General features: G+C 53.8%; 1 protein-coding gene across 1 annotated transcript; it reads right to left on the bottom strand.

Moving 5' to 3' along the window:
* Window positions 1–8,855: 8,855 nt before the first annotated feature.
* Window positions 8,856–21,738, bottom strand: TNNI1 (troponin I1, slow skeletal type). Its single transcript, XM_006942848.4, has 9 exons — window positions 21,686–21,738; window positions 18,172–18,207; window positions 17,524–17,527; window positions 14,931–14,972; window positions 14,140–14,271; window positions 13,076–13,165; window positions 11,686–11,862; window positions 10,187–10,296; window positions 8,856–9,231 (listed from the first exon to the last, which is right to left on the bottom strand). The coding sequence occupies exons 2-8, from the start codon at window positions 18,180–18,182 to the stop codon at window positions 10,189–10,191; spliced, it is 564 nt and encodes a 187-aa protein (XP_006942910.3). The 5' UTR covers window positions 18,183–18,207; window positions 21,686–21,738; the 3' UTR covers window positions 8,856–9,231; window positions 10,187–10,188.
* Window positions 21,739–24,897: the final 3,159 nt, after the last annotated feature.

Here is a 24,897-nt window from a genome sequence, read left to right on the forward strand (position 1 = left end):
TCGGCCGCCCGCGGCGAGGGCGGGGGACTTCCTGCTCAGAACCAGTCGGACCAGCTCGGCGCTGGGCCGCCTCCTCTCTCACAGGGGCCTCTCGGGCCCGGGGTGGCGGGGAGTGGGGCGGCTGGAGGGGACCCGAAGATCAGGGTCAGGCCGAGCACACTGGCGGTAAACCGACTTAGCCCCGTGAAACTTAGGAGCAGAAGCCGAGCGGGAAAGTTAGAGCAGGTACCGTAACCTCGGGTCTGCAGCCCTGGGTGCCTCCCGGGGCCTCGGCACCCACCCCGCCCCTAATAGCACCCCCCCACCCCCACCCCCGAGATGAGCTGGGTCGTGCTTCCGCTATGCCGCATCCAAAACTGCCAAACGCGCCCCCTGTAAAGCCAGCATCTCCACAAAATGAGATTTAAGAAGATTCAATTCAGCAAACATTTGAGTGCCCACAGCTCTGAAAACACAATGATGTCAAAGGTACTGTCCTTGCTTTGCTGATACTGGACTTTGGGCTGGAGGGGCAGGGTGTGGAACAGGGCAGAGGAAGATCAGCTTTTCCCCCCGGAAGGAGTGAACCCCGATAACCAGGACTGGAATTTTGGAGCCACTCGAAGGCAACTCAGGCACCACCAGCACCCCCTGGGTCCCTTAAAGGGCCCATCTGGGCTGGTGGGTGTCGGTGCTTTCTAGCCAGGAACCAGCAGCAGGTGGGCAGAGAGAGGGCCAGTCACTGAGCACCGAGAGTCTTATCACCCCTGATGGATCAGAACTGCAAGGTCAGCAGCAGCTGTTCCTGGTCTGAGAGGGACGAGAAGCAGCCCCAGGTGCCAGGAAAAGATGGAGGAGAGTCAACTGCCTGCACTCCGACCTTGCTCCCCAGCCTGGCCTCCCTTTGGCACTGACCCAGGACTGATTGTCTCTACGGTGCCCTCCAGCTCTGAGATCTCACAGTGACCAGCAAGCCAGCTGCTGAGCAGAAGCCTGGAAACACAGACATAGCTAAGCATCTCCTTGCCCCCAAACACCCCCTCCTCCGGGGAGCCTTCCTTCCTGGCATAGGAGGTGAGGAGTGAAGTTTAAGGAGTGAGTGCTGAACTGGGAGCCTGGAGACTTGGCTTTGAGCTCTGATTCTGCCATTTATGAGCCATGTGACTTGGGCCAAATCACTTCTATGTCATGGAAATAATGACACTTTGCTTCCTTCCAGATTGCAGGGATCAAATGAGTCCCATCACGGAGTGTTGGGGAGCAGCGTTAAGGTTGACAAGGCCCCAGAGAGTTCTGAACAGAAGCCAAGGCAGGACCCAGAGCCGTTTGCTCGGCCAAGGAAAGACAGGGAGGGGATGGTCGTAAGCTGTGTCCCTGGATACTCCGATACAGGGTCTGACACTTCCCAGGGAGCCTGCTGTCTCCCTGGGGGCCTAGGGAAGGGAACTTTCCTTCCAGGGTTTGCCAGTGGTCCTCAACTTAGGAAGAAAAATACTCCTAGTCATTTGATGCCTGGCCCTTCCAGGGACACTTCATGAAGCCAGGGGACAGTCAGGTATCTGTCAGTCCAAAATCCAAAACCCTCTCTATGGATGTAAAAAAAAAAACAACACCCCAAAGACACGGAAGGTCGGTACGCAGATGACTCTAGAAGTAAGGAAAAGTGAATTAGGTACATCTTAAAGTCCGGAGAGTTCTTTGGGGGCGGGTATTGTATATTTTACTAGGCACTTTCTATGTGCCAGGCCCTCTGCTTGGTGCTGTGCCAGCATAGTGGTTTCCTCGAGCTGCTTGGGACAAAGCGCCACAAATTCAGGGGCTTCGAACAACAGAAATTTATTTCCTCACAGTTCTGGAGGGTAGAAGTCCAAGATGAAGCTGTTGGCAGACAAACTGCCTCCTCAGGCCCTGAGGGGAGAATCACTCCTTGCTTCTTCCTACCTTCTGGCGGTGGCTGGCCATCCTGGGAGTTCCTTGGCTTACAGTTGTGTCGTTCCAAACTCTGCCTTTGTGGTCACATGGAATTCTCCCTATGTCTAGGTGTCTGTGTCCACAGTGCCCTCTTCTAATAAAGGCACCAGTCATGGGGCACCTGGGTGTCTCTAGTGGTTAAGCATCTGACTCTTGATTTTGACACAGGTCGTGATCTCCCCGGTCATGGGATCGAGCTGTGCATTGGACTCAGTGCTCAGCCCAGAACGTGGAACCTGCTTGGGATTCTTTCTCTCTCTTTCTCTCTCTCCCTCTCTCTCTGCTTCTCCCCCGTGCACACTCAAGTTCTCTCTCTCTCAAAATAACTAAATAAAACTTAAGTAAGGCATCAGCCATTATACGAGGGCCCACTTCATGCAGTATGACCTCATGTTAACTTAATTACATCCACAAAGACCCCATTTCCCAATAAGGTCACATTCTTAGGCACCAGGGGATAGGAATTAAATGTATCTTTCGGGGAGACGTAATTCTACCCACTACAATCAACAAGTAGCTTTGATTTCAGTGACACAAAGATGACAAGGATTCAGTTCCTGACCTCCAGACATTCTCACTCTAGCAATGGGGACACACACTCATTTCCACAAACACCCGCACACCCAGGCCTCTTGCCAGAGAGACCTTCATAAAAAATGGAAATTATGTCATCAGGAGAGATTAATAGAGGGATTGGGAAGTCCTAAAGAGGAAAGACCATCTGGTTGGGCCTTGAAAGTTAAGTGGAACTCAACTTCCAGAAAAGGCAGTCGAGCATCCAACTACCAGACACAGTGGAAGACGTAGGGGCAAAAGTGGAAGGTGCTTATGGAACAGAGAGACGACTCATATGCCTGAAGCTTCGAATGCCTTCCAAGGCTGACGGGAAAGATGGGGGGCAGCTGGTGAGGTCCCAGTGTGTGGTGCTCAGGAGTTACCTTTTCGTGTGGAATATGGGGAACTTGAAGAAAAAGGGTTCGTGGCCTCTGAATGGGAAAGGTCATGAGGTCAGCTTGGAAGGAGAAGGCCATTCTTTACAGTCCACAAAAGAAATGAAAGGGGCTTGAGCAAGGGCAGCCAGGGAGAGGGAGGGGAGAGGCGTTGGAGGGCAAGAGCCTTGGAAAGTTGAATTGTCAAGACTGAGTTGGCTGATGGCAGGTGGTGAAGTAGGAGAAATCCAGGAGAAATCCAGAACTCTCACCTCCCTAGCCTGAGGGGCTGGGTGAATGCAGGTGCCATGGATGAGACTGGGACGCAGGGGGAGGAGGAGGCTTAGGGAGGAGGGTGACTTTAGACCACTAGGGGTTTTTCAGCCTCCGCATTATTGACATTTTGGACCTGATAATTCTCTGTGGTGGGGACTGTCCCTGCATTATAAGATGGTCAACAGCATCCCTGGCCTCTACTCATTAGAATTTCAGGTTCCTGGAGAAAGCCAGGGGGAGCTGTCCAAAGATGGCTGGCTGCGGGAGTGTGGGTGCTCAGAAGACAGCTTCGCCTGTTTTCTTTGGTGGGGCAGGCGGGAGGATGGAGGGATCCCTGAGGACAGGTTGGGGAGGGACGTGTTAATGTTCAAGATATCTGTGCCCATGTGCTGACAACCTGAGTGTCTTGTGAGTGTCTTGAGAAGAGAGCAAATGCCTTCTTCACCTCAGTTTCCCCTCAACTCTATGCCTAGTGTAGTAGGTGCTTGGTAAAGGATTGGAGAGTTGCACTCACTTGCTTTGGGAAGAAGAACAGGAAAGCCCAAATAGTCTGAAAACCCTGCCGAGTGTAACTTTGGGAGCTGGGTCGGGGAGAAGCTGAGATCGGGGTGGAGGTGGGGGGACTCTAAGTATCCCTTGGCCTCCAGGATGGGGCAAAACCAGGATATCAAGCATCAGCAACTACCACAGTTGCCGGTGAGGGTGCACGTGGTACAGACTAGCAAAAGTGAAGATATCATTCTTGGCGACCCAGCAATTGCACACCTGGGGAGAGAAACTCTCGAGCAGGAGCGGCAGAAGAGAGGCTCGTGAGTATTCCAGGCAGCACCGTTTATAGTAGCAAAAATCTGGAAACCACCTCAGTGTCACCAACGGGACCACGGATGAGTCAGCGATGGCATTTTGGTCATTTCACAGCACTGGAGATGAGCTACAGCTAAGTGTATCCACAGGAGTGAATTTTACAACCCTCATCTTGCAGTGGAAAAAGCAAGAAGCATGCATTTCTGTCGGGTTTACACGCCCCACCCCCCGCAAATGCAAAAGTAAACGATATCTTGTGTAGAAATTCCGAAATGCGGAGCAGCGCTGTAAAAAGAACCAAGAGAATAGTAAACACAGAGTTGAGGATTGTGTTTACCTTTGGGGAGAGGAAGGGCCTTTGAAAGTATTTGCAATCCCCTCCGTCTTTACGTGAGTGGTTGGCATAGGGGTGTTCATTTCATAGCTCTTCAATGTACAGACATTAAAAACCGCAGGCATGTGCCGGTCACTTCCTCTGGGGAGAATCCGCGAGGGTAGGGCATGTCACATGGGGAATTCCCAGGTCAAAGGCAAGGGGTTCTCAAGACTTCCCAGCCAGCAGTGGGGGAAGGGGTCATCTCTCTCCTCCCCTGCCAGAACTGATGTCTGGAATCCCCACCCTCAACCCCTATCGACAAAGCTCCTAGGGCAGCTTCCCCTTCTCTAAAGAGGCCAGAGTGGAGATTTAGGGGGATCCCCTGGCCCCAAACCATCAGATTTGTAAGTCACACCCTGACATTTCAGTTTTATTCTCATTCATATATACCCGCTAAACAACTGCCAGACCACTCTCCGGGAAGGCAGAAAACAAATAAGTGAAGTAATCTCACACACACACACACACACACACACACACACACACACACAGCAGTGGTTCCCTGGCTTTGGGTTTGGGTTTTTACAAATTCATTATACTTTTTAAATACGAATCCCCAAATGGTGTTGCTACCATTTTATTTAGCAAAGGAAGAACATTAAAAGACAATTACCACCCACCATCCTCTGCTCCATAAGTAAAGAATATTTTAATACTAAAATAGTAAGATGAAGGCATGCATACGTCCCTCCTTGTCACTGAGTACAGTTAGCTTTGTGGAAACTTCACCCCAGGGGCCCTGGCTTCCTCAGCAGCACAGTGGGGCGGTTGAAATTTGGGTCACAAAGAGCTCCTGAGGAGAGTTGCATCCGCGAAGCACCAGTACAAGGGACACGCGGGCGTCCACCCCACTCTGTGACAGGCAAGCCACTGCATGCTGTGTGCACACATACCTGGCTCACCTTCAGATGAACAGCTGGGAATGTTCACACACACACTCCTCCCCCAGGGGCTCCCAGTTTGGAACACGCAGATGAGGCCATGCGTCTCTCCGAAACCTAGAGGGTCGGGCTCACCCAGCCTGTGCTGGCCGGTGACAGGGGTAGTTGTTGGCACTGGAGCCAGACGGGTGCTGAGCCAGGCCAGAGGTGGGCCACCCACTCAGGTCACCAGGCCTCTGCCTCTGGCTGGGATAGCAAACCTCCACCCACATCCAGTTTTCTCAGTAGACTGGGGGTCCAAGGACCTGTGTTTTCATCCCCAATTATGTCTGTGACCTTGAACAAGTCACTTTCCTTCTCTGGGCCTCCAGATGTTGACTGCAGTTCTCTGTGCCGGTGCCAGGGGATTATAGAGACTCACACTGCTCAGCCAAAGGGACCCACTGGCCAGCTTAGGAGTGTGTCTGGGGAGTAAGAGAATACCCTTGTTCCTCAGCTCCAGTGAAGGAGCCTCAGGCTGGCAAGCTTCGGGGAGTTTTGAAGAGAGAGCACTGATGCGGTCATGAGAGGAGGCTGCCGCCTGCACTGGTCCCAGCAACCTGTCCCAGCCTTCAGTAGTTTGGTCACCCAGCTGGAACGGAACCGCCCCCCTGGCTGCCCAGCCCAGATCCCTGCGGGGAGTCTGACTTACTTCGTGGGGGGCCTCTGGGGCTAATGTTTAACTCATCTCCCTCCTTCAGCAGGGCACTTTAGCCCCGGCAGCCCTGGACATTGGGCTGCCCTGATCAACCTGCTGGAGGTGGGCTCCAGACAGACAGGGGGCCTCGCCTCCTGCCCCCATGGAGATAGGGTGCTCGTGGGGAGGGAGAGGCAGCCGCTGGCCTCCCGAGGACTCTGGGGCAGGCAAGGGCGTTCGCAGGTGGCATTCTGCCCTAGCCCTTCCTACCAAGGAGAGAGGCGCAGCAGGTCCATCTCGAGCTGCAGGGGAGACGTTTACCCGGCTTAACCACAGGCCTCCCCCAAGAAATCGCCCCTCCCTCCGCCCCCAGTTCTGGCCCCAGTGTTGGAGGAAGACCTCTCCTTGGCTCAGTTGGGGGACATTTGTATCTCATTTGAATGCCTTCCCTTTTGGTAGGGATTTTGGGATTCCTCAGGTGCATAGGGTGGGCCCCTGACCCCCCCCCCCCCGCCGTGTCCCTTCCAGAAGGTGGCTGCTTGGGCTCTTTGTGGTAAGTCAGGCCCCAGGAAGCACTACCCCAAAGGCAGGTTGACCGAGGCTCCAGGCTACCAAACCCTGTGACTTGGGGTGAATTACTTCACCTCTCCAAGCCTCCACGTCCTCACCCACCAATCCAAGATGAGAGGATCTATTTGTTAGCATTTTGGGAGAATGTAATGATATAATTCTGATAAAGCATTGAACATCATATTTATTCTTATTAAAATAGTGACTAAGCATACGGGTTCTAACAGACTGCCTGGGTTGAATCCTGGCTCCTACCTGTGCGGCCACGGGAAGACGCTAGCCTCTCTATGCCCCAGGAATAGTGCCTTTCTCTTAGAGCTGTTGTGAAGGTCGTGAAGCTGTGTACAGTGTGGTGCCTGGCACTTAGTAAATGGGCTGCATGTGGGATCTGTTTTCAGTGGGAGGCCCAGGTCCCAGCTCAGCTCCCCCTGTATCTGGTCCGGGTCGTGCTGGCCCTCCATGGGGAAAGGGGCGGAATCGTGGCTCTCCGGATACCATGCCTCCCACCCAGGCCCTGTTCACAGCTACAACGAAATGAGCAGCCCCCTCCCAAGGTTGCTGTCCCACCCAAAGCAGCCCTGTGACGACACCTGCCTCTTCCCTCACCCACTCAGTTCCCGTGGTTTTGGCTTTCTGGAAGCGTTTTGCCTCTTTGCCCTTGGTCCACCCTCACGGGAGGTGGATTAGGTTCAGCCGTGCAGGGAAGCAGGAAAAACCAAATGATGACCTCCGGAAAGCCTTTGGATGCCCGTGGCCCTTTCCCAGAGGGCACCCACCTTGGGTGTGTTGAGTTGGCCCCAAGGGCTCTCTGCACCGAGGTGTTTGTTTTGAGTCAGACCTGAGGCTGGTCTCCTGCCTCTGTAGGGCAGGGTGGAGACCCCAGTCTGCCAGGGCCCCAGGTTAACAGTCGACTGGTGGAACTGATGTTTGGCTTTGGAACTTGGGGCCAGGCTCTCTCAAAGGGCTGAGAAGAGGCAAAGCAAGGAGACCATGCTCTGGACCCAGGCCAGCCGGGAGGAGCCCTCTGAGGCAGGGAAGGGTGGGTTTCTGTGGCTGCCCGGGCACGAAGCCCAACCCCATCCTCCGTGTACAGACCGGCCCCATCAGGTTCTCCAGCTTCGTGTGTGCGTATGAGAGAGACTGGGTGTGTCCACGCCTAAGGCTTTCTGAGTATGGTAGGACCTGTGCTCTTTGCACACATCTGCCTTTCTGCCTACTGAGCCGGCTGTCGCAAGAACCCCAGGCAGAGTGTTGCCTTCCCTAAACGCATCCCAAGCTGCTGGTCCTTCAAGGGGCTGGCAGGCTGAGCAGATCTGGGTCCGAGGGCCTGCCCCAGGAAGTAGCTGGCGCTGCACTTTGTACTCAGCTTCTGGCATTTGTGGCAGATAATACCCTGGGAGCAGAGGGCAGAACAGGGACTGGCAGGGTGGGAGGAAGGGGGACTCCTCAGACAGCTCAGCCTCTCTGGGACCGGGGCTGAAGTGATCAAAAAGTCAGAGGGCGCCGGTCGGGGACAGCCACTTTCTTTGTAGGCTTAATTCAGGAGTCACCAGGACACCGCCCTGAAAAGCCCGGCTCTGCTCTACCCAGAACTTTGGTCTCTGTTCCATAGGAGCCACTCTCCTTGGTATGTGGGAGGGCAGCGGGGGAGGCTGTCCCCTCCCCTGATTCCACCCCAGCAGGCTCACACCCCTCATCAGGCTTTGGGTCCAGGTATCAGTGGAATGGAGAAAGGACCTCACCTAGAGGGCAGACCACTGGTCGGCCCACCCCGAGGCAAGTGGATATGGAGGATATGACCAGTCCAGGAGTGTGAAGAGAAACTGGGAGGAAAGTGGATGAAGGTGGAGGGAGCAGGGATCAGATGGAAAGGACAGCCCCAGGGATGGCGATGGGGAAGGAGCCACCTAGTGGCCAGACTTAGGACTGCGAGTTGTCCCTCCTGCCTGGGCCAGGGCGCTGAGTAACTCTTGCCCAGGCCTGTAGGACCAGGTAAGGGGCTGAAAGCACCCTGACCTCTCAGCCCAGAATACTCAGGAATATCCAGCAGCTTCCAGGGAGAGATAATGTAGGTTTTCAGAGAAAGGGAACTGTGAAATCAAGCAGGGCAAGGGGCTTTGAATGCAGAAGCCCATTCTGCTGGCTGGAATCATTAGGCGGGGCTGGGGCTGTTCCAGAGGCTAGGGCCTGGGTAATCTGAGTGTTCTGGATGGTGACAGGGTGCTGTTTGATGTCACTGGGGCTGCGCAGAAGGGGTCCCAGACGGACCTTAGCAGGCAGCTGCCAACTCCTTAGACCTCCACTCGGACCCTGAGCTCATGCCTCGAGCCCAGAACAGCCATCTCTTCAGACTCCCTGTCTTTCTTTTTCTTCTGAGCACTCACAGCCAGAGCTACAGAAATGACCAGAACCCTGGTTTTTAATGGAGATGTGATGCCTGGGGGCACCCTACATGTCATAGAAGCAGTGGTGGGATGCAGCATGGGGCCAGAGGGAAGATGTTCTCACACCTCTTCCTCCTCAGCTTGGCTGTACCACGGCTGGCCAGGGTCTATACCCTGCTAGGGTGAACTCTTCAGACACTGGTGTGTTTGTCCTCTTGGGTGTCTGTTTAATCCCATTTCCAGAGGAGGGCACTCAGGCTGGAGGGGAGAGGTGGGAGCAGGATGGGATGTTCCAAAATGCAGGGTGGGATGCAGAGAGGCGGGTGAGGCAGGCTGGAGGTAGGAGGGAGAAGCGGAAGCTCAGAGCACAGTGCAGCAAGCCGGCCTGTAGGGACAAAGAGGCAGAAGCCATTTTACAGATTTACCCGCAGGAGATACAGTTCTGGAACTTCTCACCCCTAGCACACCCGGGGCTGGACCACCATCCAGAGGGGCGCCTATGAAGCCTCAGCTTGGCAGCCCAGGGCCCAAGCTCCCTCCCCTCTCCTTTCTGAAGCCCAATCGCTGCTCCTCCCCACTGTGGCTCCTCCTCCACCACTGGTTAATTTCCGCTTCTGGCTCTTACTTGCACATCAGCCTTCTGACACGCCCTTCTCCTGTATCTACTAACCCTTGCCCATCACTTCCTCAGGGAGCTCAGAGCTCTGGAAAGCCTGCCCTGCCAGGGCTATTTAGCAGACCTCTGCCCTACTGCACATCCCCTTGGCACTCCCATGGGGATTTTATGAGGCCTAACTTTGCTGCTTTCTCCAGCAACTTCCTCAGAGAAGGGGGGGGGGGGGGGGGCGCCTCGTCTTCTCTGAATAGAACCCTCCTGGAACCAGAGACTGTGATTTGGGGTACTTTGCCAGGAGATATTTTAAAAAGCTTAGATGTTCAGCAAGTCAGAGCTGGGGGGCCCCCAGGGATCGTCTCACCCAGTGGCTCTCAAGGTCTTGCAGGAGAATACCTACAGGGCTGGCCCACCCCAGAGTTGCTGATTCAATGGCTCAGGGGTGGGGCCAGATCATTAGCAGGTGGTACTGATACCACTGGTCTGAGGACCACGCTTGGAGAACACTGATCTGCTACAGCCTCCAGTTTTATAGATGGGGGTAACAAACAACGCCCCAAAGCAGAAATGATGTGCCCAAAGCCTTAGGTTGCTAGAGCCAGGGCTGAGTTGAGCAGAGTTGAGCAGTGCACCACACTGGGCCCAACCCACCAGCCATCGTTCTGGAGCCCCTGTTATCTGTTAGATTCTGGTGGGCCCAAGAAGAAGGGAGCTGGTCTCTAGGTACCTCTACTGTGTGGTGGGAGACTTGGCGGCATCAAACATCTTCTTCCGGCCTTCCATCCCAGACATGGCTTCCACGTTCTTCCTCCAGTCGCCCACCTCCACGGGCCTCTCCTGTGGGCAGGCCACACACACATCAGAGACTTAGCAGGCCAGAGGGCAGCCAGGCCCTCCAGACATAAAAGAAACTAGGTGCTAGAAAGTCAGACTCCAGGGGCGCCTGGCTGGCTCAGTGGGTTAAGCGTCCGACTTCGGCTCAGGTCATGTTCTCGCAGTCTGTGAGTTCAAGCCCCGCGTCGGGCTCTGTGCCGACAGCTGGAGCCTGTTTCGGATTCTGTGTCTCCCTCTCTCTCTGGCCCTGCCCTGATTGCTCTCTGTCTCTGTCTCTCTCAAAAATAAATAAACATTTAAAAAAAAAAGAAAAGAAAAGGAAAGAAAGTCAGACTCCTCGGGGCCCCTGGGTGACTCAGTTGGTTAAGCGCCTGATTCTTGATTTTGGCTCAGGTCATGTCATGGTTCATGGGATCGAGCCCCATGTGGGAGCCCCAGTGTGGAACCTGCTTGGGATTCTCTCCCTCTCTCTCTGCCCCTCCCCTGCTCACACATGTGCATGCATGCTCTCTCTCTCTCCCAAAATAAATAAACACATTTAAACATTAAAAAAAAAGAAGGAAAGAAAGTCAGTCTCTTCAAGAAGAGGAAATGCTGACAGCCCAACCCAGCTGGTGAGGTCCAAGGACACATTCAGAGATAGACACATATCAAGCTCCACAGGAAGGAGGAGGCTGTGTCAGCTGGAAGTTCTGGATGATTGGGGCTAGTTCCCACCCCAGTGAACTCACAGCCCAACATTGCCTCCAGACCTACACCAACTTCCTGGTCTGGTGGCTCAAGGCAGCTCAAGGCCACCCCTTCTAACCTACCTCCTCATAAATTGGCTCATGTCCCATTTTATCAGCGTATTGCCTGGCCATCTCTTCTCTTTATGAAGCTTCTAGGGCCAGAGACCATGCCTTTCATCCATGTTCCTTCTAGAGCCCGATTCTGGGCACATATATTGAGCTCAAGCTCAAGCTCAAGCTTTGAGTGATTTGTTCCTGAATGAGTGATTGAACTCAGTTTTCTAATTTCTGTGCTCATGGGTCCTGTGACCACAATGATCTGCTGTCTTTTTCCCCAGTAGCGACAGAGGTCACTGTCTCCCTTGTCATCGTAACTCCACATTCTCTTCACACTGGGTAGAGTTTTTACTTTATTGCTTGGTCTGGCTTTCTTCATGTCCCAGTTTCCTCCTCAGATTGAGAGCAGGCTGAGAGAAGGGAGCAAGTCTTCTTTCTTCCAAAACAGAATAAGACTTCATCACTGGTCTCCCAGAGGGTTCTAGAATGTTCTAACAGGCTGCCTGGCTTCCAACAGGAGCTCCTGCCTGAGTCTATGTGATAGAGTGACTGGTAAAGGCTGATGGGACAGGGAGTGAAAGGTTCTGAGAAGAGGGCTCCTCACCTTCTCTGTGTCTTCCTTCTTCACTGACTTCAGGTTGGCCCGCAGATCCATAGACACCTTGTGCTTGGAGCCCAGTAGGGCCCGGAGCATGGCATCAGCTGAGACCCGGACCCGACGCAGTGGTGGACGCTTGAATTTCCCACGGAGGTCCAGTACCTTCAGCTTCAGGTCCTTAATCTGCAGGTGAGAAGAATCGAGGGTTCACTGGAGAGACTGCGTGCACCCCCAGGGCACCCTTCCTGAGGACCTCAGACTTCAACAGTTCCAGCCAAAACCACCCCCCAAATTCTCCAGCTTCCAGGCCAGACCCTCTGGGACACTCAGACCCACTCATCACTTTGCAAATAGCCACAATGTGTTTGTTGACAAATGAATGAAAGAGTAAATGGACAGATAAAGCGCATTAGCCCTCTCTGTCAGGGTAGGGTGAATAGATAGGGCAGTCCCACCAAACTCAGCACAAGTCTGATTTGGAAGCCCTGTTTGGGGGGGGGGGGCTGCTGCCTCTTATTCCTGTGGCCCCATTTCTGCTTCTAAGTAGCCCCTCCCAGTGAGCCGTCAAAACAGTTCATTGAGGGCACAGCCTTGGTCCAGTGGGGCGGATGAACTCCACTCCAGGGTGCTATCTCTAGAGGGAATTCTGGGAAGATTAGTGATGCCACAAACCATCATTCCTGATGGGAGAAGTAGGAAGAAACAAAGTGGTGTCCCATCCCACTACGTCCCCTCCTCCCTGTTTGAACAAGCACCCAGGAGCAGCTCACTACAGCATCAGGAGTCCTGCCCTTCTGAGTTCTGCCCCATCACACTGGAGCAGGGTCTGGACTGAGCTAATGCTCCCCCGCCCCACACCGAGGGAGCACAGGGCACTGCAGTGGGTGGGCGTGGGGGCGGGGGGGCAGCGACCAGACCTGGTCCCACAATCACCACTGTGTGACTTGGACCAAATTTCTCAGCCTCTCTGAACCTCAGCGTCCCTCTTTGTAACGTGCAGATAATAGCACCTACTTCATCCACGGGGGGCGTAGGGAGGATCAAAGGGTGCAATGCACATGAAAGCCATTCACAAAGGGAAGATGTTATTAACAAGCATTTGATTGTTTGTGTGGGTGAACAAAGAGGGCAGCTCCTCTTAGGCTGAGGAGCCCGTGTGGCCGGTTGGGAGGAAGTTTGTGCTTTTCATCTGTGTGATTATCCTCTCTGCCCATCTCCAGTCCTAGGGGCTGGAGTGGAGAGACCAGAGCTTCCCAAGTGGCCACTTCCCAGACCCTGCAGGAGAAGGGGGACCTACCTAGTCCACGGCTGCAGCATCATTGTCCCCCCACCTGCCCCGGACATTGGACATCGCCCCACCACGCACCCAGCCTGCCCTCTCCTCCTACAGGCTCACCTCCCTGGTGTTGTGGAGGCATTTGGCCTCAATGTCATATCTCTCCTCATCCACCACCTCCACCTTGGCGTGCAGGTCCCGGCAGAGGTCCTGGAGGAAGAAAGGTTAATCAAGCACAAACAGAAAAGAGGGGACAGGAGCTTTGGGGACCCCAGCCTTTCTTTTCTGCCTCCATGCCCAGCACCTTTGCAAGATTTACATTCTGGAAAGGACCTGACCATCCCCTTTTCTCTGAGGTTCATGGCTTCTGATAGCTCAGTGTGTAAGCCCTTTGTTTTCCTTTCTGAGTATAACTGTTTTCTTTAAAAAGTTTTCTTATAAAAATCAGTTAATTGTGGAAAATTTGAAAACTATGTGTTAAACAAAAAGAACATAATAAAAATAACGAGTGGGGTGCCTGGGTGGCTCAGTCGATTAAATGTCTGATTTCGGCCCAGGTCATGATCTTGTGGTTTGTGGGTTCGAGCCCCGTGTTGGACTCTGCACTGACAGGTCAGAGCTTGGGGCCTGCTTCAGATTCTGTCTCTCTCTCTCTCTCTGCCCTTCCCCTGTTCTCTCTTTCTCTCTCTCTCTCCCCCCCCCCTCAAAAATAAATAAACATTTAAAAATTTTAAAAAAATAACGAGTGATGTCACCAGTAGAAGATGACCATTGGTGACATTTTGGTATATTTCCTTCCAGTCTCTTTTCTCTGCAGCCACTGGCATGTAAACAGGTATCAGTGTTTTACAAACATTAAAAACCTATTTGCAGGAGAAGGGGAGAAATGGGGCCTCCCAAGATCCCCCCCACTCCCACCCCACTGCACACCTTCCAGGCCCTGGCACTGGTCTGACGTGGGGCCCCAGCCCTGGCCTGGCCCCACCCAAAAAGCTGCTCCTCCCCGCTCTGAGTCTCCCTTCCTGCGCTTGTGACATGGGATCTACCAGCACCACCTCCCAGGGGTCTATGAGATGACATGAGACCTTGTAAGGGAAGAGCCACTTGTAAATGAACCGAGCTTGGAGCCAGTGTTAGCTCAGGCTCCTGCCAGCTGGGCCCTGGGGTCAGCCGTGCAGACTCACCTGCAGAGCACTGAGGGACAGGCCACGGGTCTGCAGCGTGGGGATGCGCTCGGCCAGGTAGCGTGCCTTCTCAGCCTCCCGCTCCTCGTGCTCCTGCTCCCAGCACTCCTTGGCCTTGGCCAGCATCAGGCTCTAGATGGGACAGAGCCTCCTGACCCCGAGGCCTGGGGCCCTCGTATTCCCCACATCCTCTCCCTCCGCCCCCCCGCCCCCAGCATCAGGGCCAGAGTGGAAGGCTCTGCTCTTGCCTCTGACTCTACAAGCAACGTGTTCTCATACTGGTCAGGGCGCAGCCCAGGCAGCCCCGGGAGAGTACGAACAAGATAGTCCCACGGGGTGTGCAGGTGTGTGGGCTGGCTGCAGGCAGGACCATGTGAGAGCAAGCACTGAGAGACCGCACGCAGCATTTCTTGGACCCCGGAACTTGTTTTTCCCTCAGTCTCCCTCTTACCCACTTCTGGTCTGTTCTGGGCCACAGAGCTCCAAAGAGAGAAACTCTTGCCAAAATAAAGCAAGGCCCTCTGCCTGCCACCAGGGGATTGTCACCCTGAAGCTGGTCACTGCCTCCTGTCAGGAATCTGGGCAGGTGCCAGGACTCCATAGATTCAGGTTCCCACTCACTGACCACCAGTCTCAGGCAGTGGCTGAGTCCCCTCTGCCCCCTCATCACCCTCACTTTGGCCTCCTTCCTCTTCACCCCCCCACGACCCTCCACACCCCCACAGAGTCTGCACCACATGCCCTCCTCCGTCTCCCACTGGATGTCCCCCAGAGCCAGCACGAAGCCTCACCTTCAGCAGCAGTTTGCGGGAGGCAGTGATCTTGGGCTTTCTCTGAGAGTGAGAAGGAGAAAGACAGGTGGTGAGGTAGAGGCTGCAAAACCGGAAATGTGGTCTAGGCTAGGATGCGTGCGTGCCAGCCAGGTTCACCATCACTACCTGGAATCCTCGCCATAGGGTCCCTTAACAGGTCCCTCTGTGACTGAGCCCCTCAAATTCAGAGAATGCTGTAGTCAGCTACCTTGACTTAGAGGCTGAAGCCCCCACTTTCAATCCTGGTTCTAACGCTGGTGGGAGCCTACGTGGGTCACATGACCTCTGTGGACACCTCCTTCCTCGTCTGTAAATAAGGATGCTGAGACCCACCTTCCTCAGTCCACAGAGTTATTACAGACAGAATGACATCGTGGACGTGCAAATCCTTTGGAAGGCATGAAAGAGAGGCACCCGTTAGTGCTCTACATAGTAATGTACCAACACCTTGATGATCTGTTATGTCAGAGGAACAAGCTGTGAATTTCATACGTGAAGAAGTATATCTTTATTTATTTATTTATTTATTTTTTCAACGTTTATTTATTTTTGGGACAGAGAGAGACAGAGCATGAACGGGGGAGGGGCAGAGAGAGAGGGAGACACAGAATGGGAAACAGGCTCCAGGTTCTGAGCCATCAGCCCAGAGCCTGACGCGGGGCTCGAACTCCCGGACCGCGAGATCGTGACCTGGCTGAAGTCGGACGCTTAACCGACTGCGCCACCCAGGCGCCCCAGAAGTATATCTTTTTGGCCATCACAGCTTTTTTAATGTCAACATCAGCCGTATTCATCTTCCTCAGGTATAAAAACCTCGTTTTCTGGGGGCACCCAGGTGGCTCAGTCGGTTAAGCGTCCGACTTTGGCTCAAGTCATGATCTCATGGTCCATGAATTCGAGCCCCACGTCAGGCTCTGGGCTGACAGCTCAGAGCCTGGAGCCTGCTTCGGATTCTGTGTCTCCCTCTCTGTCTGCCCCTCCCCCGTTCATGCTCTGTCTCTCTGTCTCAAAAATAAATAAACGTTAAAAAAAATTTTTTTCTAAAACCTTATTTTCTTATTAAAAAAAATCCTTGATATGTTCCTGCCAACTGGACATGTTCTCACAAGTCTTAGCTCTACGGCAGCGTTCCCCTCGGGGGAGGCGAAGGTGAAGCGGGCTGTGCAGTTCCTAACTGATGAGGCTTGAGGCCTCCTGAGCATTTGTATCTCTTCTTGACCACAGGCTGTCGATTCTCATTGTTACCAGCGAGCAGCGTAGACTATACCGCGCTGCGGGCCGGGAGAGCGTAGCTCTGGTTTGTTAGGCTAGTGTATAAAGTAGAAGTCAGCAGGATTTGCGGGAGAAAATGGGAGAAAAATGACCTTACATTTTGTGCGTGGAATGTGTGACTTCTAATCCGACTGGCGAGAGCAGTTCTGTTTGTCCCTTCACCTTCTCAAGCGAGGTTGGGACTGCGTCTCAGATTGGTGTGCTCGTGGGAGAAACGGCCCGTGGCTATAATCATTACCACTCACGGTTTACACACTGTGATGTACTCATGGAAAGGTTTTGTTGCAGTATCGTTCCCCCGATGTTTGGTGAGCTTATGGGACACCTCGTTGCATCATCAATCAGTGGTGACTCACTTTACTATGAGCCTCAGCAAAACTTAGACATTCATATGGTGGGGCGCCAGGGTGGCTCAGTCAGTTAAGTGTCTGATGCTTGATTACAGCTCAGGTCATGCTCTCGCTGTTCAGGAGATGGAACCCCGTATCAGGCTCTGCCCTCACAACGCAGAGCCTGCTTGGGATTCTCTCTCTCTCCCTCTCTCTCTGCCCTTCCCCTGCTCTTGCTCTCTCTCTCTCAAAATAAATAAATAAACATTAAAAAGAAAAAAAGAAATTCGTATGGCTATTGAAAAATGGTGTACTGAGAATCTCATTGAGAATCTCTGTGCCAAATGCCCCCTCCATCGGTGCTACTAATTCCCACCCTTGCCAGTTCAGAGTCCACAGCCCTATCCCTGAAGTTCCTAACCCAGGGCTGAATACACAGGCTGTGTTCTCAGCAGCCTGATAAATCTGGATTGTTTCAGAGTTACCTAAGACCTGAGGGGAGTGGAAGGACATCTCTGTGCTCCTCCCTCAATGTTTGGTCACCAGGCAGGGGTAGAATAGCCCAATGATGATGCCTTGTTACTCTTCAAATATGGCTTTGCATAGGACCAGCTCTGCAAAAAACAAGATGGTCCCCCAGGGCTGGACAAGTGAGCAGAACAAGTGAGGAAGTACTTGCTCCGTGCTCAGCGAGGGTGCACAGCAAGGCATGGGTGCAGAATCACCCCCAGCTGTGCCATGGCCCTAGCTAGCCCCAGGACGACCTTCCAGGGAGATTGTGCACTGGGGCCACCACCCTGGGCCCCAAGAAGCCCCTGCCCGGAATCTTCACCCAAGATTTCTATTCTCCGGGGACTTTCTTAGCCACTGGCCACCTGCCCTGCCCCCGCCCCCTGCCACACACACTGCTTATGCCACCTTTACCAGTCTCAAGACCCAACCAAAACAAAGATACCCCAAATCTCACTTACCTCGCTTCAGGCATCCACCACAGGAAGGACAGGAGAGAACAGAAGACAGAGCGTGAACCATTCATATTACATATGCAACAGTAGAACCATGTAGACAAGCTTGGACAGGGGCGGTGTGGTGACAATCATACACCGGAAGGAAATCAGGCATCAGGCAAGGGGACCAGCAGAACGGAATAAAAATCCAATGGCTCCCTGGGCTACTGGAGGTTCTCGAGGGGAGATACTAGTCATTGTAAGCCAGGGAGGAGGGGTGGAATTTCAGGGAAGCCTCAACACAGGGTTCCAGCAACGTGAAAGCTTCTGTCTCTGGCTTTGTGGGCAAATTTCCAATGCTTTGCTCATCTGTTGGGCCAGTGTCAAATCATGGCCTGGCACATGCAATTCATCTGATCGGTGCAGGGACAAACTCTGAAACAGGCCTCAAAGCTCTCCCCTAAGCAACCTGGAGCATGAGTTCTGCTCAAAGGCTAGGACGATGCACAGTAACACTGGGGACCCAGGCACTCAGGACTGGTTCTGCTTTAGAATCTGATCTCCTGGGGAACTGCTTCAGGGGTTGGACAGATGGCGCCTCAACTATGGGGCTGAAATCTGTAGCAATGGGCCTTGCTTTCCTGGAGTCTCAGTGGGGGCGGGGCTACTTACACTTCAGGCATGGTGGTGGCGGTGGGGGGGCAGCACCTACGGGCACAAAGCAATCATCAGTGTGGGAAAGTTACGACTCCTGCCTCCCAACCCAGCTGAGCCTTGGGGCTGTGTCAGCAGCCCAGCCTGGGAGTGTCCGGCAACAGGAAGAAGAAATCAGACATAATGGATTCCAACAGGTCAGAATAGGATAAATACTTGTCCATTTATTCTTTATTTCATTCATTCATTCATTCATTCACTCGTCCACTTATTCACTCACAAGAGAGAGAAGTCTTAGAAGAGCAAAGAAGCAATATCAGAACCCAAAGTGGCTCTGCTGGCCGGGCATGTAGGGCGGGGATCGGCAAATTACAGTCCACAGGCCAAGTCTGGCCCCCAAACTCTTTTTGCTTAAAGGGTTGGAATATAAAGAATATGCAACAGAAAGTTTTGTGACCTGCAGAGCCTAACATACTGATTATCAAGCCCTTTCCAGAAAAAGTTTACCAACCCCTGTGGGGAACAGAATGGAATCCATGGAACTCTGTTTGAAGAGTGAGGTCACGGGGCCCTAAACAACGTGCTGAGTTGAGAGTCTGTCCTGTGGATGAGCGTGGGCATGAAGTTCTCAGAGAGGGGAAGAGTCTGAAAGATGAGTGGCGCCGAGTGAAGACGGAATGCAGGTAGCCGCCATAGAGCACAACTCCAGAGGGCGCTGTTGACACTGTGCAATGTAATTGGGCCCGGGCATGCTACTCCCATAGAGGGCAGTGCAACCTGCACCCCTCGGGTAGGGCGGCGAGGGGGCCCTGGAGGGTGTCAAGCCAGGAGGCAGGGCAGATCCTGTGTTCTACTCTGTTCTTTATCCTGACCCTCTCCAGGCCAGTTTTCCCCTCTGCAAAAATCGAGGTTAGATAAATTGTCCACTTAAAAAAGCCTTTAAAGCCTTCGTTCAAACCAAATTTTACTTGGAAGTAACACAAATGTGATCAATAAGAGTAAACGGCCCAGGTTGAAGCGGGTTACATAGGAGCCCCAAGGCCTTCTTGAGGACCTCTGACTGTGCAGCACAGTTTGAAGCTCCTTGACTGGGTTATCCTGGGGCTCCCTTCAGTCCCAACAGTTGGGGGACCCAGGCCACGAAGGGGGTCCTCAAGGCTACACGAGGGGGATACTCCAAAGCCAGACCTGACTCACCATCTTGCCTGGGCCTGGACAAAGAGCATTCCAGTAGAGGGTGGGGATTGTGCAAAACATCGGGGAAAGAAGGGCAACTCGGGTGGGAGCAGGTGTGCAAGGCAGGACAGGAATCCCGAGCTGGGTTGTGAAGTGAGGAGGAAACCGGCGTGTGTGCATCGGGGGCCATGGAGTGCAGGATCGGGAGTTCGAATCTGGTCCAAGAACCTGGTTTGGTAGGGGGCAGGGCAAAATCTAAAGGACACTTGGAAAGTAGCTACCAGTAACTATTCCAGAGCCACCTTCTGCCTCTGCCTTAATTCTCTCCTTTCCCTTTGTGCCCACGAAGCCTCCTCCCCCACCCCACGAGTGGGACTTGGCCACCTGTCCTGAAACTCCCCACCCTGTCAGAAAGCCCTCTGGGCCCCCCACCTCTGCCCCTGCTGCCTGGGGAGGGTGAGGCCTAGGGTGGAGGAGGGGGAAAGGGAGTGTGACCCCAGAGTCTCAGCTGTCACCCTGGGGCACAGAGGGAGAGGTAGGAGCCAATCCATAAATTCCAGAGATATTTGGCTGAAATTAGATTTTATCACCAGCTGTTTATTCTGAGGGCTCCTCTCCTCTGAAGACTCCCGAGGAAGTCCAAAAAGAAACACTAGCTGGTAAAGAAACACCTCCAGGTCTGTCTATCCATCATCATTGCCTCCCATAATGCCAGTCTGCAGAGGGCACCAGGTCTCAGCTGAGTAGGGATGTGGCTCACCCTTGGTGGGCATTTGGCCATGTTCACACCTCCCTCAGACAGCCCCACTGTCACCAGCATGGGGCCTTACTTGCCCAGGCCAGTCCGGGCCCCCTGCCAAGCTCCAGGGTCTGCCCTCTCCACCCACCCCCCCCACCCCCCCCGCCCAGCTTGCCCCATTGACAAATGCCAGGCCAAGGGGTCCCCAGCCTGTGCTCTGATACCCACCAGACGGGACCCCTTGACAGGTCCTACGGGAGACAAGCAGAAACCTGATAAGCAGAGTCAGGATGCAGATAGCAGCAGCAAATGTGAGGCTGGAGAGCCAGCATTCCTTCACCCCCACAAGTAGCAAGCAAGGAGATAATTAGAAAATCCACCGCTGGAGGGAGGGAGGGAGCAAAAGATGGCCAGGGGTTGACTCGGAGCTGGGCTTCCCTTTCCCTGAGGCCCCGTGGGGTGGGACAGGAATATCAACTAGACTATGAGGCTGAGTGTGTAAGCGTCTGTGTAAGTGTAAGTGTATAAGTGATTGTGTGTGTGTCTTTACAGACGGGACCGATCCCTTTGCACGCCTGATCATCAGGGACACAAGTTTCTGGTTAGGCTCATGTGCTTCCCTCTGCTCCCCATTCCCTGACCTTGGACCCCAGTTCAAGGGCACCCCAGTCCTCTTTGACTATTAGCAAGCATCGTTACTCCCACACCCCCATCTTGAGCTCTTAACAGGAAAGCCTGATCTCAGGACGGCTGTGGGACAGTCTCCCAAACCTGGTGGCTGGTGCTGCCTTTAGCCCTCACCCCACCCCCAGCCACGGATCCCAATAGAAGGAGCCCTCTGTTATGCGTTCAGACTCTCATGCCCCAACCCCAAATGCTGTCACCATTGGCCTTCCCCCCTAGAGCCCCCCTACCCCAACTACTTCTACTCCTCAGAGCCAAGAGCAGTGGACAAGGGTGGGGCCCTCGCCAAGCAGTGTTGGCAGTCTGCCCTCACCTCTTCTTGCCCTACTCTACAGACAGGTGGGCAAAGGGAACTGAGCACGTCCCTCAAAGACAAAGAACAAAGAGACAAGATGGTTTCCTCAGTCAGCAGAGGCTGGGGTCCCGTGTTCCAGGCTCCCCCAGAGCTCCACACACCGGAGAACCTTCTTTCTTTTCTGCTGCAGGCATTGCCTACTTGTATTGCTCACCAGGCTCCTCCTAAACCTCCAAATGCAGCTCTGCCACCCCCGTTCCCTGATTCCCAATGCCACCCCCTTCCCCTCGGTGCCCTCTCCCTCCTGGGGCCCGCTGGACAGCCTGGTGTGAAACAGAATCCGCTAGGCTCTGCCCTGGGGCCCCTTGAGCAACCTTGTGGGAAATTCTGCTCTTGGCTCTAGCCTTAAAATGGGCAGGGGGGATTTTACCTCCAATCACAGTTTTACAGGAGAGATGTCATTGCACAGGATGAAAGCCTGCGGGAGCATTTGGGAGCCGTTCCACCAGCCAACCCAGTTGCACAAGCAAGACATGTCTCCCTCCATCCCCAGGCCCTGGGTGTCTCCTGAAACTCAAGCCCCAGTTTTTCTCTCTGGGCTCGACCTCGATCCAAAGTTCAGGGCTGCAGACACTTACCTCGTTCGGTCTCTGTGAGCTGGGCTGGCCCGTGTCTCGCTGTGGACCGCAGACTATGAGGGGCAGAGCAGAGGGGAGGCTATGAAAACTACGAGCGACAGCAACTGGCCAGTAAAAATAGAACAGACACACTGCCCCTCCTCCCACCCCCTCCCACCACACACACACCCCTCACAGAGCAGACACACGCCGCAGCACACACATCAGGCACACGCTGAAGACACGCATGTACAGGCTCAGGAGTGCACCCAGATCCTGTGCACACAGAGGTGACCAGCTGAGTAAAACCAGCACCCACCTAGGGGGATGCAAGCCGAAGAAGGGAGAGAATGAGTGGCCAGACCAGATGAGGCACTGAGCAGCGAGGAGACTATAGCAGAGCAAGGGGCTCTGGTGGGGGGCAGGGTGCCAGGAGGCCTGGGGGGGGGATGAGCAGGGATGGGGGGAGGGGAACTGTCTCGCTGACCTACATCTCTCACAGGGAAATGTGGAGATCACTTTTCTGGAGCCCATGCTCCAAAAGCCTAAGAGGGCTAAAGACTGGATTTGGGGGCTCTTGTGTGGCTCTGGTACACGTGCCCGAGGAGGATGCCTGGGCTTGGGGGTGATGTAAGGGGTGACGTAAACAGCGCGGCAGGCGGAATCCAATGAGCCTTCCTGGGACTGAGCTGAGTGGCAGGAGCAGTGGGGCCCACGCTTCCAGCATATGGAAGTCTGAGGGTCCGCAGATGCTCTGCACCCCTCTCCAAGTGGGTTTCCAGGAATCCAGGTTTCCTGGGTTCCAAATGGCTCCCCTCATCCCATGCCTGGAACTCAGACTCACTCACCTTCTCCCCTGCCTTACCCTCTGTCTCCAGAGTCCAGGGGGCTGGTGCCATAGAGGTTGCACCTGTTTACTGGGTATTTTTAGGACAGTTGATGAACACATAATACCCACCCTATAGTCAGAGAAAGACAATGCCTACTATGTTAATCCTGTGGCTATTATTGTCGGTCATCTCCTGGGCCAGGATCCCAGGCCGGGACAGGACAAGCAGGATACTGACCCCTCTTGGAGGCCAGCGAGAGCCTCACACGTGGCAGGAAGTTAGGGAGCTCTACCATGCTGCATGTTTGGTGGGGGAGAGAGCTGGTGGACAGGAGTATCCTAAGGAGACACACCCACAGAGCCTACAGAGGGGTGAAAGGCTCCGCCCTCCGGACATTGTCATTCTGGTGCCCAACAGAGGCTGCTCTAATTCAGCTCTGGTCAGGTCAATTTGGGAAAGTCCCCATGCTGGAATGCTGCCAAGAGAGAAGGGACAGGGTCTAGAAAGTTACAGGGGTTGGGGGCATGGGACTCTGAGTGGAGGGGCTAGAATGGAAAATAAGGGCAGGTATCAGCCAAGGAGCAGCTGGAGGTCAGAGAAGTGATTTGAAGGCTGGGATGAGTCTACTGGAGTTTATTGTATTGGCTTATTACGTTTGTAAATCATCCAAGAACTTTCTCTTTCTTTTTTTTTTTTTTTGTACATTTTAAAAAAATGTTTATTTTTGAGAAAGAGACAGACAGAATGTGAGCAGGGGAGGGACAGAGAGCAAGGGAGACACAGAATCTGAAGCAGGCTCCAGGTTCTGAACTGTCAGCACAGAGCCCGACGTGCGGATCGAACTCACAAACTGTGAGATCACGACCTGAGCCGAAGTTGGTCGCTTAACCGACTGAGCTACCCAGGCACCCCCCTATCCAAGAACTTTCTGACTGAGCTACCCAGGCACCCCCCTATCCAAGAACTTTCTTACAAGAACTTAAGACGCACCCCCAAAAATGAATTATCTGCATGGATTGTTCTGCTTTTTGGGAAGGAAAAACAAAGAAAACAGATTGACGAATGGAAGAACAAAAGAGGGTCTTCAGGGACCACGATGAATCGTGGACTCTGGGGTGTTATCATCCTCAGTCCCTGTGAGACAGAGCGGGGCCGGGATACCGCATCCCGGACCCCAGCGTCTTGAATGCTTCGACACGCCATGTGGTCCAGCTCTCTGCCCTCAGGTCCACCCCAACCTGTCAGCTTCTCTAGGGCCTCTTTCCTGCTGTGTGTTCACAGGTGGCCTTCAAAAATGGGACTGTTAGGCTCTATTGTCCTGGCGCCTGCCCCAGTCTTCCTTTGTGTGTGGACCACTCCGGAGGCCTCTGCCTCCGGAGCCCGCCTGCAAGGCTAGTGATCTCTGGCTAGGAGCTGCCCACACCCAGCTGAGGGGCCAGTGCTGGATGGCATAGGCCCTGGGTCCCACCTTCTGCCCCTGCCAATGTGCCTCTGCAGCCTTTCTCCTGCCCTCCTCGCTTATTGTCACCCTCATGAACGGTCACCCCCTTCTCAGTGCATATCTGCCCAGGGGCCAGGTCGCCCACCTGCCATTCTGCCTGTGGAGCCGAAGCAGCCATCCCAGGAGCTCTGAGGCCATGTCTGACACAGACGCTCACCTGGTAGGGAGGACCCTCCTCAAACACAGAGAAAGAAACAGTCCTCCTGGCCCCACGGGAGCCCCAGGCAGAACTCCCCGTGGTAGGCTGAATGGTGGTCCCTCAAAGTCGCCCATGTACTAATGAAAAAGATGTGCATCTTTCACCTTATATGGCAAAAAGTACTTTGCAAATCTGATAAAATTAAGGAGTTGAAGATGGAGAATTACCCTGGATTATCCATGTGGGCCCAATCTAATCACGTGGGTCCTTATTAGACTGAGGCATTAGGATCAGGCTCAGTAGTAGGACACCTGAAGAAGGAAGAAAGATCAAAAAAGAGACTATGCTGCTGGCTTTGAAGACAAAAGACATGACCATGAGTCAAGGAATGCAGGCAGCCTCTAACCGCTGGAAAAGTCAAGGAAACAGATTCTCACCTCCAAGCCTCAAGAGGGAAGCAGGCCGGCTGACACCTTCTCTGTTAAGTCAGCGAGACTGATTTTGAACTTCTGCCCTCCAGAACTATAAGACAATCAACTTGTGTTATTTTGAATCACTAAAGCTGTGGCAATTTGTGATAGCAACAAAAAGAAACTAATACACTCTGTAATGCTTTCCTGGGCCCCGGGACTTCATGGTTCAGGCTGTGCTCGGGGCATGCCAGAAAAGCCGTGGGCTTGGGGGATGAGGGGCTCCGTGAGAAGAATAAGCCCAGGTCCAGTGTCGTCTGGGCATGACAGCCTGGAACAGACCCTCACACATT

The sequence above is a fragment of the Felis catus genome, chromosome F1, assembly GCF_018350175.1.
Source record: "Felis catus isolate Fca126 chromosome F1, F.catus_Fca126_mat1.0, whole genome shotgun sequence".
NCBI lineage: Eukaryota > Metazoa > Chordata > Mammalia > Carnivora > Felidae > Felis > Felis catus.